The 19,972-nt window shown below is 43.9% G+C and overlaps 1 protein-coding gene across 4 annotated transcripts in view; it reads right to left on the bottom strand.

Annotated features, from left to right (window-relative positions):
- Positions 1-2,274: 2,274 nt before the first annotated feature.
- The window catches only part of pdzrn3b (PDZ domain containing RING finger 3b), a 121,201-nt gene continuing 103,503 nt past the window's right edge, over positions 2,275-19,972 (bottom strand). For all 4 annotated transcript variants that reach the window (XM_074647178.1, XM_074647261.1, XM_074647337.1 and 1 more), the window contains 7 exons: positions 10,495-10,748; positions 9,082-9,166; positions 6,411-6,509; positions 6,157-6,219; positions 5,818-5,919; positions 5,157-5,273; positions 2,275-4,690 (listed from right to left, as the gene is read on the bottom strand). In XM_074647178.1, coding sequence (XP_074503279.1) covers positions 3,170-4,690; positions 5,157-5,273; positions 5,818-5,919; positions 6,157-6,219; positions 6,411-6,509; positions 9,082-9,166; positions 10,495-10,748 — 2,241 coding nt within the window. In that variant the 3' untranslated portion in view covers positions 2,275-3,169. The remainder of the gene's footprint in view (positions 4,691-5,156; positions 5,274-5,817; positions 5,920-6,156; positions 6,220-6,410; positions 6,510-9,081; positions 9,167-10,494; positions 10,749-19,972) is intronic.

Here is a 19,972-nt window from a genome sequence, read left to right as displayed (position 1 = left end):
ACTGGTAATTATTTGATTATTATTCGAATGCATGCGGACACGACGTCGAGGTGCGCTTGCGCTGGTGCGGGGGTCTGCCCGGTGAGGGTGGTCTGGTCCAGTGGTTCGCAACCTTAATCCAAGTGCGGCATGGCGGCCTCAACCTGGTCCACCACACACACACACACACACACACCCCTGGGCTGACAGAAAAGAGCCGAACTGAACGTGCCACACACGTTTTACCGGTAGTAACGTTACTAAATACAAGGGAACTATATATTTTTTAAGATGGGACGAATAGTCGCATAAACTATTCGATTTTAACGACTATTCGAGAAATGTATGAAAATCATAACCCATCCGTACTTTAAAAGATATTTTATTTTACATAATTCACGTAAGCGGTTGTTGTAGTAATAAGAGTTGCATGAGGGAGGGAGATTTTGTATTTAGGAGCTGACAGTGACCATGACATTAACAGGTTAACTGCGTTTATGTCAACAGTTAACCTGATAATAATAAAATTCAATTCCAGTCAAACTTTAAAGGGCCACTCCGCTGATACTATGGTGTTCAACCTATTTAAAGCAGCATTAATTGTTTTTTTTTGTCCATTTGGGACAGCAGAACAAGCTGTAAACACCACACTGATACATTATCACCTATTCACATTATAAAGTTGATATGGTTAACGTGCAAACAACTACATATTTACACATCTAGCAGACACGGAGCAACATTCATTTGGAGTCGTATTTCTGGCTATTCAAATTTGAAGTCCAATATTGACTCTCCTTTTCAGATCTTTTTAGTAGGGCTGTCGCAATAACCGCAATATTGACAAGCCAATCACAGGAGATGGCAAGCAATCGCCACATCCGCTATCTTCACGTTTCTTTCTTTTTTGAGTTCTTTGCGATGGGAACTCTGCGTATTTACACTAAACTCTCAAGTGCTGAATTTGCAAATGCACCTGAGAGTATAAATAAACACTAAATGCATATTAATGTTGCCCTAGTTGTTGTTGCCTCATTAAAAAACAAATAAAAGGTGTGTTTGATGGAGGTGAGATGACAAAAGTAGCGTGTCAGCAGCGTGTGAGCTGCCTTTGTCCTCCGTAATGAGGCGCTGAGCTGCTAATTGAAGGATCATATGGGACTGAGGGTACGAGGTCTCTCTAACAGATGGTGGGAGTCTTGAGTCAGATAAATAAACCATTAGCCCAGCAAGGAGATATCGCCATGTGAGGGAGCCCCGTGCCAACGCCGCGGACAACTTGGTTCCAACATAAAACAACATATTCATTATGAACCGATGGAGCACTTTGTAAAAGCAATAAAAGCGGATGGAGGGCAGCCACCACTGCAAAAAAGCCATGTGAGGGAAAGACTGCCATGATGACGAGAGAAAACTAAAGTTGTAAGCCTTCAACCATCAGATCTGGACAGCGGGGATCTCTGCTGATTGGGATTGTTTTATGTTAATACCAGTCTGGCGTGCTGTTGCCCTACTCGGGCTCTGACATGAAACACAGACGCAGCCAATAGACGTCTCGTTGCCGCGGGATTCCTGCTATCATTACTACAAGTTGGCAAATTTACATGAACAGAGCGTCTGAATCTGTGATGCCATTAAGAATGCATATCCTATATTTAAAATGTATTAAACAAGAGAGCAAAAGGGAGGCTTTTATTACCCAGTGTTAAACTCTACAACCGTAATGTTGAACAAGCACCAGAAGGAAACGGATTTGATATCCTTGTTTAGGGATGCACCGATACCAGATCACACATCAGGCCGATTCTTACTCAAATAGCTGGATCGGGTATCAGTAACAATTGAGCCGAACTATTCAATTCAATTCCATGATTGTATACCATATAAATTATATACTAGAATTTTAATTCCTGTTTAAGTTTTGATTTGTTGCTGCATTAAAATGGTTTACATTTGAACTGTAATTCCTGTCAATTTTCAAGATTTTTCTCAAACTTTTTCATGTCAAGAACCGTCATAATTGATGTACAATAGACTACAGACCATGGATGTGTAAGACGTATAAGAGATAATGTCCTGTGCTTTTGCCCTGCGTGTTAATAAATAGCCTACAACTATATTAAATTATGTTTATGTCATGCTACTAGCACTACTAGCTACTGGCCGATAGTCGGTTGTTTGGGAACAGAGACGTTAATACATCCACCAAGGTACAGGTATTTGATTCTTCTTTCCCTTCTCAGGTCATATTTTTGGTGACCCATCATCTCTTACAAATGACAAATTCCAACAACATTTGAAAGCTCATCATATATAAAACAATAATTTATTATTTCTCTCATTTTACAAGACATCAAATTGTGTGGCTAACTAAGGATTTGTTAAGCTGTTATTCTGTCCAATACATGAAACCCTAAGAAAGCAAAAGCGACTACAATGTGTGCTGTAACAAACACAGACATTTCAATTCCAATGGGAGCAACATCTTTGTCTAAAGGTACGTACAATGCACAATGATATCACGTTATGATGTCCTCTACATTATGTAACAGATGGTACATCGCTGGTGGTAGTAACTTTGGGAAATCAGCACCATTAGAGAGAAATTAAAACTAAAAAAGTGGATTTGTTACAAAAAAATTGTATTTTTTTTAATTTACAAAAGTCCTTTTGAAAAGGATTATGTGTTCTACCTTGCAGGAAAATAGCATTGTTTCCATAAAAGCATTAAGTATGCATAACAGTAAAATACTGATAAGAGATATATATATAGTACGAACAAAATAATGTAAAATAGTGTAAATGCTGGCTGTTTATGTATGGCACACGGTCTTTACACACTTTCAAAAACCTTCCAAAAACGTCACATATTGTGTTTCCAAAATTATTCAAAAGAGCAAGCACAAAGGTAGAAAAGGTTATTGAAAGAATTTGAAAAAAAGTTTCCAAAATCATCCTCGTAACCATGTCCCGTTCATGTCGAGTCCAACCGTCATTATAAAGACCTTCTCTTCACCGCGGCGGTGGAAAATGTTCGTCCAGGAAAGGCTTTCCTTATTTCCTATTTACAAAATGTTGCCACATTGAACGAGGCAGGAATCTCTACCCCAACCGGTAGTGTCCTATGTACAGTCCATCACACCAGTCCGTCCTCCTCTGGCCGGCCCGTCACCTGAACTCAGAGCAGGACTCAGACTGTGGTCACAGACAGGAGCGAGTTGTAAACCCTCGTGCCATCTGGCGACTTGGTACCGTGGGTGAGCAGTTCCTGGATGGTCATCCAGTTGTCAAATATTTTCTTACTTCTCTTTTTCATCATCTTTTTGTGGCTGAGTTCGATGATGTTGGGCTCCTTTTTGTCCTCGGAGCCGACTGGCTCCTTCAGAGAGTCGGCTCGGCTCTGCTTCATGAACTCGCGGCGCTGCCTCTGCTCTTTGGCGCGGACTGCGTGCTGCTTCCTCTCCTCCTTGCTCCAGTAGCGGCCCATCTTCAGCTCGCTTATGGCGTCGTCGTCCGTGGTCATGCCGCTGCGCTCCTCGTGGATGCGCAGGGCGCGCTCCCTCAGCAGCTTGTCCCGGACAGGCCGCTTGGTGATGTAGCGCGTGCCGTCGCTGCGGATCTTCACCTTCCACTCCATCTTGGGATCCAGGTCATTGGGGTTGAGGGGGTCCCGGCACATGCTGACCAGACTCATCTGGCTCTGGGCGTACTCCACGGCTGACTTCTGCTGGATCAGCTGCATGTAGCTCTGGTAGTGCTGGGCGTGGGCGGGGATGTGGGCGTGCTTGTACGGCGAATGCGGCTGAGACAAGCTCCCCCTGGACTTACTGGACTCTCCCGACTTCCTCTCCTTGCTCTCTGCCTGCAGGGCTCCGTCTGAATCCTTGGAGGAGCTTCTGCTCCGGCTGGGGCCACTGGCTTCCTGGACGGGGGATAGGAGCGGTTTGAGGTTCCTGCTGTTAGAGCCGGTGGCGCCCGGCGCCCCAACCGGACCCTGATCCTCTGCTCCTCGACGGAGCGAGTTGTCTGGAGACAGCTCCAATGTGAGAGGGGTGCTGCGGCAGCTCTCGCCAGTGTTGTAAGCACTGGAGCTGTCTTTGTCGGATTTCTCCGGCAGCTCCGTGATGTCTGAGAGCTCGTGGCGCCGTGCGTCGCTGGTGGTGTTGTAGTTGCGGAAGCCGCTGTTGTGGAGCATCCAGGACTCGCGGCACTGCTCCCTCAGCTGCTGCATCTTGTGAGCTCGCACGATATTCAAGCACTCCAGCTCGATGGTGCGCAGCTCCTCGTTGAGCATCTCCAGCTCCTTGTCCACACCCTCTTGGTCCTGACCTCCTGCCCCGACACCCTGGTAGTACAGACCCTGGGCCGCGCCGCTCCTCATCTGGCACTTCAACTCCAGCAGCTCTCTGAAGCGCTCGCACTCATCGGCCGGGATGCCCAGGAAGTCGGCATCAGCGTAGTCTGCCGAGATGAATGACTCGCTGCCGAAGGGCAGGTCGGCGCTGCCGAGGGTGTCCTGGCTGTAGGTGAGCTTTCTGCAGCTGCCCAGCGTGTTGGAGGCCGTGGTCTGGTCATCGCCGAGGTTCTCCTGCTCCGAGCTCTCGTCGTTCCGCGTGCTCTCGTCTGTGCGACCGACGCCGCTGTCCTTCTCGTGGTGGTTGGAGAGCAGTGTGGCCGTGTCTGTGGTGCCTCCGTCCTCCTCATGCTTCTTCTGCGGAAACAGACAACAGAACAACTCAGAAATAAATACAATTACCGACTCTAATCAACTTTGAATTACAAAAATCTTGTAAAACAAAACATAACTGAAATATAAAAATATATAAAGCTTATAATTTGGTAAGTTTGGGTCTTTCTTTAAGTAGATAATATTAAGGTGCAAATACAGTTTCACAAATATAATTGATCTACTATTTCAACTGCTACAAAATGTATTTACAACTACTCAGGAAACCTTTTAGTTTAAAGTGGAGCTATAACAAAGGCTTCACATAGTTTTTGTGCTTTTCCATATGTCCGAAAAAAAACGTTACCAAAAACAAGTGAACAGCTGTTACCCTCGGCAGAATAGGCTCGGCCAAAATAATCTATAGATGAACATATGTGTTATTGCAGATTGATTGTGCTAGTTTGCCTCCACACGCTGTGCATGTGTGTGTGTGTGTGTGTGTGTGTACCTGCTGCAGCATGCTGGCAGTGAACTGCATGGCCTGATGGTGCTGCTGCTCCAGCATGTCCATGTGGAGGTCATCCAGGAAGTCGTTCCTGTCATCATCCATCCAGCCCTCGTCCAGCTGAGACACAGTCGGGGGAGAAGAGACGCCTCATTAGATGCAAATATTTCACGTCAAATTTTTACTCAAAAAGTGGAACATCTACTATTGAAAGGCCTACTCTTGTTTGTTGGCATGAAAACAGAATGATGGTTCCTAAAGTGACCATATGAGGTGTTTCAAATACTCGCTGCCTTGATAACCCAGCTGCACACGCACCACAGAGTTCATTTACTTGCTTCCATGGCTGCAGAACGCTGTGTTTGCGTGCACATTTTGTTTCATATGTGGCAACAGGGGTTGTTGAAATGGGTAGTGGACGGGATCACACAGATGTCCAAAACAAAAAAACAGATGTTCCGGACCGTAATGGAAATTTCAAAGGTGAACATAGTGGCTGTAGCATCTTTATCGGAGAAGCCAGTATTTCAATTTAGCATGTTTCCTTAATCTCTGGTGACATACCATGGTCATTTTATGACTTATTACAGTAAATATATTACGTATTGTTCCTTTAACCTTTACTGAGCTTACACCCATAATGATGAATAATAATCCTAATTACCTGGAGCTCAGGTCTGGCCACCAGCAGAGAGATATTCTGGTTCGACTCGCTGGTCAGCAGCACCACAGCATCCTCCCGGTTCTGGATCTCAACACCATTGATCTAGGGGGACAGAAGGAAATATTATACCTTATACCTATCTATAATACCTTATCTTTTCAAAATAAGATGAATTTTGTGCTCTTTAAATGTTTTCATTTGTGTCTCATATATCTCTAACCACCACTTCTTAACATAGGTAAAAAACTTTTCAATACTGGAGATTCATTTAAAAGTAAGCAACGGGGTCCTAGAAATAAACATGAACTGAATATTGACGAGAGATTTCAGTGATCTTACCTGAATGATTTTGTCTCCTTCTCTAATTCTGCCGTCCTTTGCAGCGATGCTGTGTGGATCAATCTAAAGAAAAGAGAATAAAAGAGTAAGAGATTAAGGTTACTATTAACTGAGATCTGTATTTTACCTTTACATTTTTGGGGATATATCTTCCATTTTTCCATTTAAAGTGAGCATCATCACTGCTGACAGTCCTAGCAGTCACTATTTACTAACTGTTGAAGTCGATCTGAGAGCTGCCCTGCACCACATACCTCACTGATGTAGATCCCAGCCTCGTCCTCATCATCAGTCCTGTAACAGATCGTCAGACCGAGCTTGTCTTGGATGTTGGCTCGGTACAAATCCACTTCCTGGTGAGACACATGCACAAATTAATACCCCATACATCTGAAATGATTAGCTTTTCTTTTTCCAAGATTGAGTAGAAAATGGTTGTATATATCTGCTCATGTTTTTCTGGACGGACTGACTACGAAATGGGATCAACAGCGATCCATCAATCACTGTAATGAATCTTTCAGCTGGACGCAGGGAAGCCATTGGCTGTCTTAGAGGCCCACTGACAGGATGAGAGATGATGCGGCAGACTGCAGACGGGCCGGGTGCCGTTTTTCACTTGTCAACACCTGTAATCTCACAGATACAGATAAAGATACGAGCGGCGCTGTTCTTCCGAGGGCAGAGGACGGACTCTGCGAGGGTGAACCCCCTCCAAAAAAACTGAGTCACGGCTGAATACTGAAGACCATCTTAAAGGAATAGTTTGACATTTTGGGAAATTTTTGTACTCCATTAATTCCAGAGAGTTAGATGAGAAATTTAGTGACGTGGAAGAACTAGTTTCTACGGAGCCCCTGGACTTGAGGCTCCTGCACAGCGTACTCTCTGTACTTCCACATAAACTGTTTGTGTTGAATTACATCAGCTAGGGAGGGCATGTTTGTTTGTTTCCTTTCTACGGCTGTAGAGCTCTCTGCAGTCTGCCGAGACGTCCCGCTTCAGTGTCTCTATAATATTTTTATAACCAGTCATTGTATATTTATGACATTCGGTAAATTTTATATGACCTTACTGTACTTTGGGGCATTTTTTATCTACTGTGGTATCAATTTAATATGGTACTATAATATTCCTACAGGGAGTAATATCTGTTCATGCTGTGTAGTGAGTTTCAGGTTTATAGGGACCATATTATTCCCATATAGTACATTTTGTTTTCTGTGTTGTAGATATTGATTTAGGAGTCCCTATATTTTTGGCTCACAGCAGCCATGCTGTAATATTTACTTATACATTTATTTACGTACTTTTTCAGTCATATGCTTAATGTTTTGTTTAATAATAAGGGTCGATGTCCTAGATATACCTGTTCTCAGTGGTGGAAGACAGATCCTATATTTATGTAAAAGTAGCAAAGCTACAATATAAAAAAAAAAATACTCCATTAGCAGTACGTGATTATCGTGGCCAAAAAAAATTCACGATAGTGTTATAAATGCGATATCTATAGAACAATTTAAAAAACTCATAATAACGCTATCAGTTAACTTTGTTTATTGTGCGTTTTGTCTCTTTTTTGGCAATTACACTCGAAATACAAGTATAGGGAGGTGGAGAGAGAATGTAACCATAACCATACAAAAGAGTGATGTAAGAGGGGCTTCATTATATACACATAATTATTATATGTGTATCATTAACATGATATCAATATTTCATTTATAAAAATATCAATATCAATTAATCACAGCGTTCTACGGTCTGTTATTTCTTTATAACAGACCGTTGGACACAGTTCTGATATTGGACTCAGGAGGACCGGGAGCGGGATAATGTACAGCTAGCGGGACATTGTTGTGAAATAAACCCTGCATATACTGCCAAAATCGCCCTGTCGAGGTTTATTTTACAACAATGACCGGCTTGCTGTACATTATCCCTTACTTAGTTTCACTTATGTTATGACTAAGCTTGAAAGTCTGAAGTTAGGAACGGGTGGTGCAACTGGTTTCGTGGAGTCTTGGCTGCTTGCCTTGCAACCTTACACCCTTGACGAGATGCCAGGCGAGAAAGCTTATAAACATAATTATCAAAATGTAAAATTATTCTTTCAACCTGTAGAAAACCAAAATATTTCACTGAATTAGCAAAAAAAATATATAAATATATATATTTTTATGACATTCTATTTTTTCTAGTCTATTCTTGTTCCAATTAGAAACATTATGATGTACACAGAGTAACGAAGCATGAAATGAAGCTGATCTGACGCAAGCAGAGCATCACTGGATCGATCAGCTGTTCTTCTCTAAGACGGAGAGTCATTCTGCGAGGACACTCGATGTTTGTCTGCTGCACGTACTGTATGACATTAGCCGCTCAGATCTTCACCTTTCTGGTCCCAGCCTCGCAGCTCCTCCGTGGATATTATTAATATCAAACAGTAGGTGGCTGGGGTTTAATGGGAGGGGGGGTGTCGGGGTCAGTGGAGGTCGCTGAAGGAGCACAGCGGAGGCTTGATCATGGCCTCATCCAGGCATTGTTAGTGCGCATCATCAGATCCATCACTGCGGGCCTATTATCTGTGCCATCTAATTATCCACCGGCCGAGGAAGACTTATTAGGCCTTGTCACTAATAAGTAATGATGTCACCGCTGTGCATCTGCTGGAACAAACCAGCAACTCGATTCCTGTCTGGCTTACAGCTCAGTGTGTGTGTATGTAGAGAGAGAGAGAGAGAGAGAGAGAGAGAGAGTGCCCCATCAATAACGGGGAATATATCAGGACTTGTGGTCGCTAGCGGGGCCATTGGGCTGGAGACACAGAGGCGACCTTGGGTCTGCTTGTGAAGCAAATGATGCACGGCTGCCTGGATGTAGATCTTCATTGAGAGGGGAAGAAGGAAGGGAGTTGATGTTTACCTCATATTCCAGCTCCTCGCGCTCTATGTCCTGCTGTATGACCTCCAGGAAGTCGTTGGGGTCAAAGTATGCATGTTGAGGATGCCTGAGGAAAGACAAATAAAATAGTATAAGATAAACTGGTAAAGAGTTGAATGCATATTTAAAAAACATATTAAGAAAAAGAAATCCTTTACTGAGACATTTTTGTCAATCTGGATTTAATTTTGCCCCAGAGTTTGAATCTTAAATGAGAAGGAGAGAGGAAGTAATGTAGAAATCACTCTTGGATCAGATATATTGAAGCTGCACCCGGAGGCTAATCACAAATTAACATGCTGTGTTATTAATTTGAGTCAGAAATCAATTAAAGGAATCACAATCATTCATTAAAGGGCAACTGCTGCTGCCGCCACGGGGTTGTGAGATGTAGCCAGGCTCTCTGAGCTCCAGGGGCCCAACACACACACACACACAAACAATAGATGCAATTTGTGAATATGCAAATACGCATGAACTAAAACCGTCATTTCAATGTGGCTGTGTGCCCGGGGGGAGCTGTCGGGACATTTTCCCTTCATACTTCAGACGGATCCTGCGTGATCACAGCTGTGTGGTCTGGAGGAGGAGATAAGGTGTCGCTCTCTTAATTAACTATTACAGTGAAAGGTCTGACTGTGTCTCTGAGAGCGAGGTGACCTTTTTAACATCGCTGAGCTGTGACACCAAAGAATTCCTGATCCTTCTCATTTAAAGTGGATTTCCTGGGAAAACGTTTAATGATCTTTTCTTTACCGCAGCGAAACTGCAACTAAACAATGCTTTTAAAGTTCAGTTTCAGGTGAGTCACTATTGACTAGACTTCTGTGTTCCTGGATGATATATAACACTTTGTTTGTTTGCAAGCTGCGTCTTGGCAACGGAGGACCAAATACAGCCCAGATTAGGTTAGATTTTGTGGGGGTGTATTGCTTCAGGTACCGATAAGATGATGTCATACGATCCAGAAGTGCTGGTTTCGGTAACAGATCCGTTTGAAGGCGTATGAGACACCGAAAACACTATAATACTATAATACTCTGAGACACTACAACAATCATTTTAGCCTTCATTGCAACGATCGCGTCATTAGACAACATTCACGTTATAAAGTGACAGCTGCATTGCATTTTGGCTAAAGTTGAGTCAGGTTCCACTATTTTGTCGGCGTCCTCTGCATCACTTTTTTCATGTATCGCTGTTGTCTGTCTGATCACAGACGTATGCGTCATTCATCTGCAGTCTAATCTCTATATACAGATATCTGGATTATATGAATATCTGTAGGCAACGGGACAAGATTTTGGTATCAGAAGCGTTTCGCATTTTCTAAGCCATCTACTGATTCTAGCAGAGCTTTCTCTCTAGTTCTTCATCAGCTGAGCTGGCACTTACTCCTCTGGCAGCAGATACTCCTCCAGCTCCGTCATGGGGGGTGAGGAGGGAGACAACTTTGTGAGGGCCATGATGTGCTGCAGGGTGATGTCCGTCTGGGTGCTGATGTCTGAGACCTGGGTGTCACCGGCCGGGCCGGACTCTTTGGGAAGCGGGGCTCGGCGCAGAACCTGGACCATGATGGGCTCCTTGGCGGTGCGGAAGGCCTCCACTGCCTGGTCGTGGGTGGCCTTGGAGAGGTCCTTGCCGTTGACCTGGAAGAAGACACAGAGAGAAACAAATCAGTGTTAAGGATTCTGGATGGTTTGTTGATGCAGAAGAAACACGAAGTAAATCCTAAGGATGCACAAGATTTTTTTTCTCATTCTGTGTTGTGATCTCTTAGCCTGAAGAGGATGTTCATTACTCCACACTGATGTAATCATTATCTCTGATGATTGAGCCCCCCACATGAAGCGCTGCGCCCACACAAACTCAGCGGCGATATCCTGTCAGAGAAATGACTCATTACCGCCTCAGATTGTTTTACAGGGTCACAGTCGGACCGAGCAGAATAAGACCTTAATTAGGATGAGTCTCTCTTTAATTAATCAAGGTCATTAGCTGAGGCTGCATGGAGGAGCCCTCATTTAGCTAAGTAATTTCTCAGCAGAGGATAAATGTGACCTCCCGTCATAGACAGTGGAACGGGCGCCGCGCGTTAACCTGAGATTAATTTGAGCAAAAAGGCCGCGTCGCGTCGCGGAGCGGAGAAGAGGCTAATTAAGTTCGGTTGAGCCACTTAAGGCCTCTGTGTGCTGATGGAAGATGAGCGAGGAGCCTCTAAAGTCCCCGCTCTCAATGGAATATGTCATCGGATCCGACGAGACTTATCATTAAATAAAGAAGTCTGCACACAGATCTAGGCTGTCCAAAATGTCAGGCAGAGCACAGGGATTCAATTTCATTTCGCTTTGGAGCAAATGTCACTTTAAGTTCACCGAAAACACACCCAAAACAAGCATTAACCCGGTGAACTTTAGAGTCCCTTGCAGCCGCCTGCATGCATATTGCATCCTGGGCCATCACGCCGGCCCCTCGGATTTTTATCAGCGAGCTGCTGTTCCACTTTCAATCACCACCATCATAAGGACTTTGTTGGTTTGTGATTCCTGGATGTGTCGAAAGCTTTGATAAGATCTCAGCCCGGGGCTCTTCTCATTTCACAGACTCAGACACACACACACTCACACTCAAAGCTTTCTAAGAACCAAGTTACTTTCCAGCATGCAGAGTTTGCAGGTCATAAATCTTTAGCGCTCCTTCTCACTCCTCCTGACATCTAACATACATGCAAGTCCCTGTTTGAGGATTAATTTTCTGATAAACACGTGGCCGTTTGGCGCGCCTGCCTTCCGGCTATGGTCGGCTCATTCCAATTCATGGCACACTTTTGCAGACTTAACTGTGGAATAGCAGCAATATTAAACCTCCTCCAGGGCATGAATGCTGTATATATATATATATATATACACACACACACACACACACACACACACACACACACACACACACACACACACACACACACACACACACAACCTGACTTTGCCCCAGACAATGTAAAAGCTGAGTACATATTTCTATAAAAGGAGTACATATAGAAATCAAAGGGCTCGTGTGTGCTTAGAGGAAGGACGAAGAAAAGCAGGAAACTTAATGCAGGAGTCAGAGGAGTCTATGTGCCCACTAATAAGCAGAGCAGATTAATGCTAATCCTGGGCCTGCAGGATAATTGGATCATCTCAGCGGACTTAAACTTCTACTTCTTCTACATCAAAACTTAATAGCTCATCTATTTGTGGTTTGCTCCGAATAATTCGACATTGAGAAAAGTATCACGGAATACTAATTTAAAAAAATCCTTACTTTAAAAAACAAAACAAAACCTTGAGATTTAAGACCACTGCTCTGCCTGGCCTCGGCTGAAACAAGCAAAACATCACAACATAAAAGAAGACATCTAAATTCTGTTGTCGGTGTCGGTAATAAGCCTTCCTGAAACCACACGGGACCTCACATCCTCAACCATCTTTGTTTCCCACAGCGAGCCACGATGTTGTACATCAGCTGAGAGGAATACAAGCGCCTTTGTGCTTTCTCCTCCTCTCTCTGCATGCAGGCTCCAGCAGTCAGACCTGGTTGCCAGGAATCCCGGGGCTACTTGAAGGCAGCGAACCGGAGACAAAAGCCTTTAGCCCCCGTCTTGGCGAGCCCGGAGCATTCTGCCTCGGTGCTCTCAATGGGGGGAGTCACCTCCCCAGCTGTGGAGGGGGTCCCACGACCTCCATTCACTGCGCTCACCTCTGACACGGAGCGGCTCTTTGCAGCACACTGGGAAAAAACACACAACACTCCCCCTGACACAATACACAATGCTTCACCGCCACTGAGCTCGCCAGCTATGCTGTGTTAACCCTGTGCCTTAACACCGCCGCAGCTCAGCTGCTTGTGAAGAACGCAAAACTCAAGCTGATGCAGTAATGAGCCGAAGAAACCAGACTCTGAATGCCTCCTCAACTGTAATCTAAGGCTAGATTTACCTTTGCAAACACACTTGAGCTGTTGTTCACGTTGACACAACGATGACTGACATGCAGAAATGACTCTGTCAAGTCAAGTCAATTTTATTTGTATAGCCCAAAATCACGTCACCAAACAGGTAGAGCCAGAGCAACACGACCTCCTCTCCACGCCAGATAGATAGAGCCAGAGCAACCTCTGGTGCATCCTCCGAGAGATTTAACAGAGTTAAATCCATTTTAATGACAAGAGGGCAGCAAGGTCCTACTTAAAGGAATACTAATTAGGTTTCAATCACGCGTCTGCTGTGTCGGTGTTTGGTGAAGAATTCACACAGCTGTGGCTTTGTTATTCACAGCCTATTTTCTTTAATTAAAATATCACATTTGACCTCTAATGCAACATCGGAGACATGTATCCCTGCACGGGATCTGGTTTCAGAGCTATTTCAGTTTTCATGAGATATCTCTGCCAGTCTTCAGCCTTCTGGGTAATAATTAGGGGCAGCAGGGGCGGGCCGTGGCGCGAGCCCCGGCGCCGTATCTTCCATGGAACGCAAATCAAGCTGGATTGAGATGCTGATGTGGGAATCTGTGTGTGTGTGTGTGTGTAATCAGTGATTGCTAACCTGCTGCCAAAGATGCTCATCTGCCAGGCAGCGAGCTCAATCCCCTTCATTATGATCTTTGTGTTGTGAGGCGGCCTCAGCTTTTCATTTATTCTTTATTTAATCAGGTAGTCTCATTGAAATTGAGCTTCTTATTATTCATGAGGAGCCTTGATATCAAAAACATAACAAATACAATAATCAGTCCAAGTTAAAATGAAACTGAACTGACCATTCGCCAAGCCCCCCCTTAGTTACTGTTGCTATGCCTGTCAAGCTTTCTGTTCTTTCACCTATGCTGCTTATATTGACAGCTGATTTACCACTAAAACCCATTTTTTTGAGGGAGGAAAAAAGCAGGTTACTAGCCAATGGCAGTCGATATTTTACTTGCTAACTGCGCTAAAGTTAGCTCCATAAGTAGGTTGAAATAACCATGTTAGGCTGCTTAGCTTACATACTCAGACAAGCAATACAGAGGTCACCCCACAAAATAATATAGTGTGAAATGCTCCTTGGCCTTAGCTTACTACTCTTGGTAGTGAGCTAGTTAGCCAGCCATGCGAACATGCAATGGATATGTTTTTGTTGCAGTAGTGCCAGTTCGTCACTGGGACAAATTGGCAGCAAGTCTGAGCGGAGATTGCAACCACCTGAAGACTCTCCCGTGTGCCGAGTGTGTTGGAGAGCTACGTTGGCTGACGCATAAACGCGAATGGTCCTCTCTAGAGCCAGTTGGAGCAGAGCCAGTGCGTAGAGTGTGTGTGTGTGTGTATGTGGGGAGTGAGTGGTGAAGCAAGAGAGAGAGCGCGGCGGCGAGGGTAACGGGTAACGTTAACGACTCCGGCCCAAGCAGGAAAAGTTATTAGCTCATTCTAAGCTAACGAAAACACAACAAATCTTATTTTCAGGTGATTATACGCTACAGAAAACATACTTATTAATATCATATTCCATTTCTGCCAATAGATCCCCTAAATACTGCACACTGGTCCAAAAATGACAGGGACAAAACTACCATAAAAAAGCCCCCTAATCATTATCATAGAGAAAAGCCTTTTGCAGGATATTAAATCCATTCACTGCCTGTGTTGTGTAACATTAGTCTTTGATACGGCCATTCAATCACCAGCTAATCCTCTAATAATAAAGAGGAGAAGAACATCATTAAGGAGCCAGTGTTTCTGTTCCTTGGGGAAACGCAGTGAGGTGAACGGAGTGGAAACTCTGCCAGGGTGAACGGCGAACCTTTCAGAAGAGGAAACCCTGGGAACTTCACTCTATAGACGAGCATTTTAAAGAGCCTCGAGAGCCGGGACGCTCGCTCGCCTCCTCTTTCTGCTCGGATACACTTCTTAGACGGATTCTTCAAAGTCTGCATTTCGGAGCGGAGAGGAGCGCTGACGTGATGGAGAATGGAGAGGGGGAGGTTGGGGAGGTGCCTATATAACGTTTGAGTGGCAGTCTGAATGTGGGTCATTCTCCTTGAAAAACACAGTTAATCCCTCTTTTATTTCACTTTTAACCATTTTCATAACAAAGAGAGAAAACTCAAGCACCTGCCGGTGATTTCTCAGTGTGGATGAGCACACTTCAAAGTGTGTCTTGAAATCTGCACGTTGTTCTTTTAACCGACTGGACGGGAAAAACCCTCCGAGGTGTGAGGCTTGAAAACACAGCAGTCTTTATTTGCCACAGTGAGCGAGCTTAGTGAGGATTACAGAACAAACAGCTAAAAACGTAACGCTGACTGAACGAGACAGCACTGTTTACAACTAATCTGATCTAAGCACTGGGCATTGTGTTATCCACAGTTGATCAATTAGGAATCCGAATCACTTCCAGTATGCTTTCTGCTTCCTCTCTCTCGTCTAATGAGCCTAATTGAAGGTGTAAAGTGAGTCTCAGGGAGCTGCTGAACTTCACTTGTCTCCGAATCCATTTTCTTTGACTTTTAAGCCCCTTAAGAATCACCTGTTTCATCCATTTTGCTTTTGAATAAGCTCTGAGAAGAAGTGAAATCTTAAATGGAAGATTTTGTCTCTCAGAGGGATTTTATTAGTAAAACACAGCACCTGCTGTTATTTACACCAAAACAGACACTCAGACTCAACGCTATAATCTGCAAAACCTTGAACTGAAAGCAGACAATACTTTTTATTTTTAGTTTTATTTGGGTATTTCAACTGAAAAATCTTGAGTGAAAATTAGGGATGTCAAAGTTAACGCGATAAAAATATGTTAACGCACATTCATTTTAACGCCACTAATTTCTTTAACGCATTAATGCAGCTTGTGATTTTAAAATGAAGTCAAGTCATAGTCAAGTCAGCACACTGACACACTGACAGCTGTTGTTGCCTGTTGGGCTGCAGTTTGCCATGTTATGATGGGAGCATATTGTTTTATGTTAAATGCAGTACCTGTGAGGGTTTCTGGACAATATTTATCATTGTTTTGTGTTGTTAATTGATTTCCAATAATAAATATATACATACATTGACATAAAGCAGCATATTTGCCCGCTCCCATGTTGATAAGAGTATTAAATACTTGACAAATCTCCCTTTCAGGTAAATTTTGAACAGATAAAAACATTAATTTGCGATTAATTGTGATTAACTATTTTAATCCATAGTGAAAATACAACATATAAAAGAGGCTGTGTGCCACATTTTAACACCGATAACTCACAACATGTTTCTGAGTTATCTGTATAATTCACCAACGGCTGAAAAAGTTGGCAGCCTCCTCTAAACCAAGCTCTCACAGATAACTTGTAGCATCTCAAGGCTACCTGAAGGAGGCTGGAGGAGACTGCCTGCCAGAGTGCAGCTGGAGTACATCTCATCAGTACAGACATGAGAACAGGGGAATACAGTTCAATCAAGGGTGGAGTTCATGGGGAATCAGTAAACAGGCCGAAACTCAGGGTTGTGTCGTGCTTCATTAGCGCCGTTATCTTGCTGCGCTACCACAGGCTTCACCTCTCTGTCCAATACTCAGCAGACCCCACACAACAAACACACTTCCTATTCCCTATGAGGAATTAAGCTCTATGCCAGGGCCAAGTCTGTTTGCCCAAGTCAGCAAAGCCAAGTTTGCTCCAACAGCGATCAAACAAGAGCTGCACAGAGATATCCTCCAAAGGAAGACGGGGAGCAGACACGAGTTACAAATCAATCTCACAAAAACAACAATATAAGTCTTCTGGATGTCTAATCTCCACAGAGGGATCACAGCTCCTTCCTTGCAGGTGGTGGGAGTCTAAATCACGCTGCTGCTGACACATAATGCCAGACTCCTGGTCAACACGCTGCTTTTACAGCCTGATAATGGAACATCCTATCCTAATCATCCTTAATCAGTCAAATGTGACTGCTCGTAGGCCACATGGGTCACACATGTTTTATTCATTAGGGGGTGTATACAACACACAAATAAAGCACTAACAAGGTGCATGTTAATGCTAATTTTATAATCAGCAAACTATTAACCATGTGCCTACAGTGACAATCAAGTTAATGCACTGCTGCTCTTGTAAAACAATAGCTAATTGATGCAAATTAAGAGCACGGCACAACAGGAAACAAGGACTATTCACATCGAGGTCACCCCTGAATATTCCTATTAAGCGGTTTAGATGGCTAAAGAAAGTGAATATTCCACTAATATTCACGTTTACATGCAGCCGCGCATACTCCGATTGAAAAGGTCGGATTTGTGATATTTGCACATATCTAAAAACGTATTGAAACGTTACATCGATGTAGCTCATAATAATGTTGAGTTTACCCATATCACCCACCCCCACCACATATAGATGTCCTCATCAGTGTCACTATACACATGGATGCCAATCATAATTATCAAGTCCCATGAGTCCTATATTTCAAACTAAAGCTCTTCATGAACGCCTGAAGGACGGGACTCTCAGGTCCTCCACCAACAAGCAAATACTTATGTTAGTGACAGAGATTTTTACATTTTCTATGTGTAGCTACATGGCCAACTCATAGATTAAATAAAAAACTGAGTCAGTGACTACGTTTACATGCACACCAATTTTCTACTATTATTCCGAATATCCAAATTTGATACGTGTCATATAAACAGCATATTTTTTTCTGTTGGGATATTCTGAACTAGACCTTTTTCCGAATGGAGCATTTTCCGATTAAGACATGTGGGATATACCGATATTATTCAGGTTTTAGGAGCATTCTTTGGACATGTATACAGCGCACTCGGAATATGCGTCTCAATTGGGGTTTTTATGGCAATTTGCGACACACACCCTCTTGCCTGTTTACGTCCAGCTCTGTGCGTTGTAGATAAACCAACTAACAGACAGTTTGCGAAGATGCACGGCCAAAAGAAAAGCCCACATTTCTGGTCGGAACGAGAAACACACCTACTTTTAAACATTATGACATACTTTGGATATCAACAGGTTTTTGGATATGCGCAAATATCACAACGAGTATACACAGCTGCATGTAAACGTGAATATTAGTGGAATATTCACTTTTATTAGCCATGTAAACCGCTTAGTAGGAATATTCAGGGGAGATCAGGGGTGACCTCGACATCTCAATTGTAAAACGTATCTTAATCGAAAAATGCTCCATTTGGAAAAAGTTCTAGTTCAGAATATCCAAACAGAAAATATGCTGTTATATGACCCGTATCAAATTCGGATATTCAGAATAATAGTAGAAAATTGGTGTGCATGTAAACGCAGTCACTGACTCAGTTTTTTATTTAATCCATGAGTTGGCCATGTAGCTACACATAGAAAATGTCAAAATCTCTGTCACTAACTTAAGTATTTGCTTGTTGGTGGAGGACCTGAGAGTCCTGTCATTCAGGCGTTCATGAAGAGCTTTAGGTTGTAATATAGGACTCATGGGACTTGATAATTATGCTTGGCATCCATGCGTATAGTGACACTGATGAGGACATCTATATGTGGCGGGGGTGGGTGATGTGGGTAAACTCATAACGTTCTTATGAGCTTCATCGATGTTACGTTTCAATATGCTGGTTTGCACAATCACTGCTGTTTTTTGTCAGCCTTGTCCTGCAGTATAATTGCCAGGACGTTGTTATATCTCTGTCGTGGCTGTGATCCCTCTTTGTCATTTGCTTTGGACTGACGGTAAGTATGCGGGCTCCTGTGAGTACTCCCCTGTGGCAGCCGGCCACCTGCTCCAGTGTTTAACAGATGTGACGGCACACCGGGGCCGATCTTAGCCGTTATTAAAAACACACAGTGTCAGGCTCCGCTGGCCGCGCTCGGAGCTGGTGATCCCTTGCTTTGTCTCCGTACGCCGTCTGTGTCAAGCCTCATTACTGGGGCCGAACGGGCCGAGCAGGCCGGGCTGCATCTCTGCAAGTTCCTCTTTTTTCTGGTAACTGCTTTGATGACAGGGGTCTCTGACAACGGGGCAGAGGAGGGGAAGAGGATTGAAAGGATGACGGGCTGTCTTGTACAAATATTTTCATCATCTCATTTCTCCGTCTCTGTCTGGTCCAGGAGATGTCATACTGAGACCATCTGGCTCTGTGACAACTTGGCTTCTTGAGCCGAGCATGAAGTCTTTACAGCCTTCAATCAGAAACACGGCTAATTAGGTAGCGGCGAGCTTCAGATAGGAAATGTTCCAGCAGGCTCATTTGTAAACTTCTATTGCCCGGCAGATCAGTAGCGTTTGGTTTAAGATGTTGTTCCTCTGCGGGGGAACAGAGAGAGGAATCGACAGATACAGAGAGACCTTAGAAAGCAAAGCAGACAAACTAAAGTCCAGATCAGGTCCGGCGCGGATCAGAGCCCCAATAGGCAGCTTTCGCCGAGGCTCTAATTAAGCTTCGGGCCTCATAAGAGCCGCAGCACGGCGCCACGGCCATTACAGAGCGCTTCTGGAGAGATTAAGAGCCGTAGGACTGTCAAACAGAGTTTCCAAGGCCTCTACCTTAAAGTCCCTGACAAAAGCAGCTGAGCTTACATCTCCGCATGGTGCTTACCTTTAGCTTTGAAGAATGGACCGAGGGGTTCGCTGCTGTCAGAGGGGTCAAGTTTAAAAGGGAGCGCTGAGCTCAGGCCTTTAATGATCATAACAAAAAGGGGAGACGCTTATCTAAAACGCCATGTCGGCTGCGTTTAATAGACCTTAACAATGTTTGATCTCCAGTACGGCTCTATTGACACTCAGTGCTGTAAACAAAGATTTTGCACAAGTACAATTCCTTCGAGGAAACACTGTAGACAGATACCGAAGCTCTTAATTAATTATATCCAAACAGACT

The sequence above is a fragment of the Sebastes fasciatus genome, chromosome 1 (assembly GCF_043250625.1).
Source record: "Sebastes fasciatus isolate fSebFas1 chromosome 1, fSebFas1.pri, whole genome shotgun sequence".
NCBI classification, from domain to species: Eukaryota; Metazoa; Chordata; class Actinopteri; order Perciformes; family Sebastidae; genus Sebastes; species Sebastes fasciatus.
Note: the sequence above shows the minus strand (reverse complement) of the source record. Positions and strands in the feature narration are given on the sequence as shown.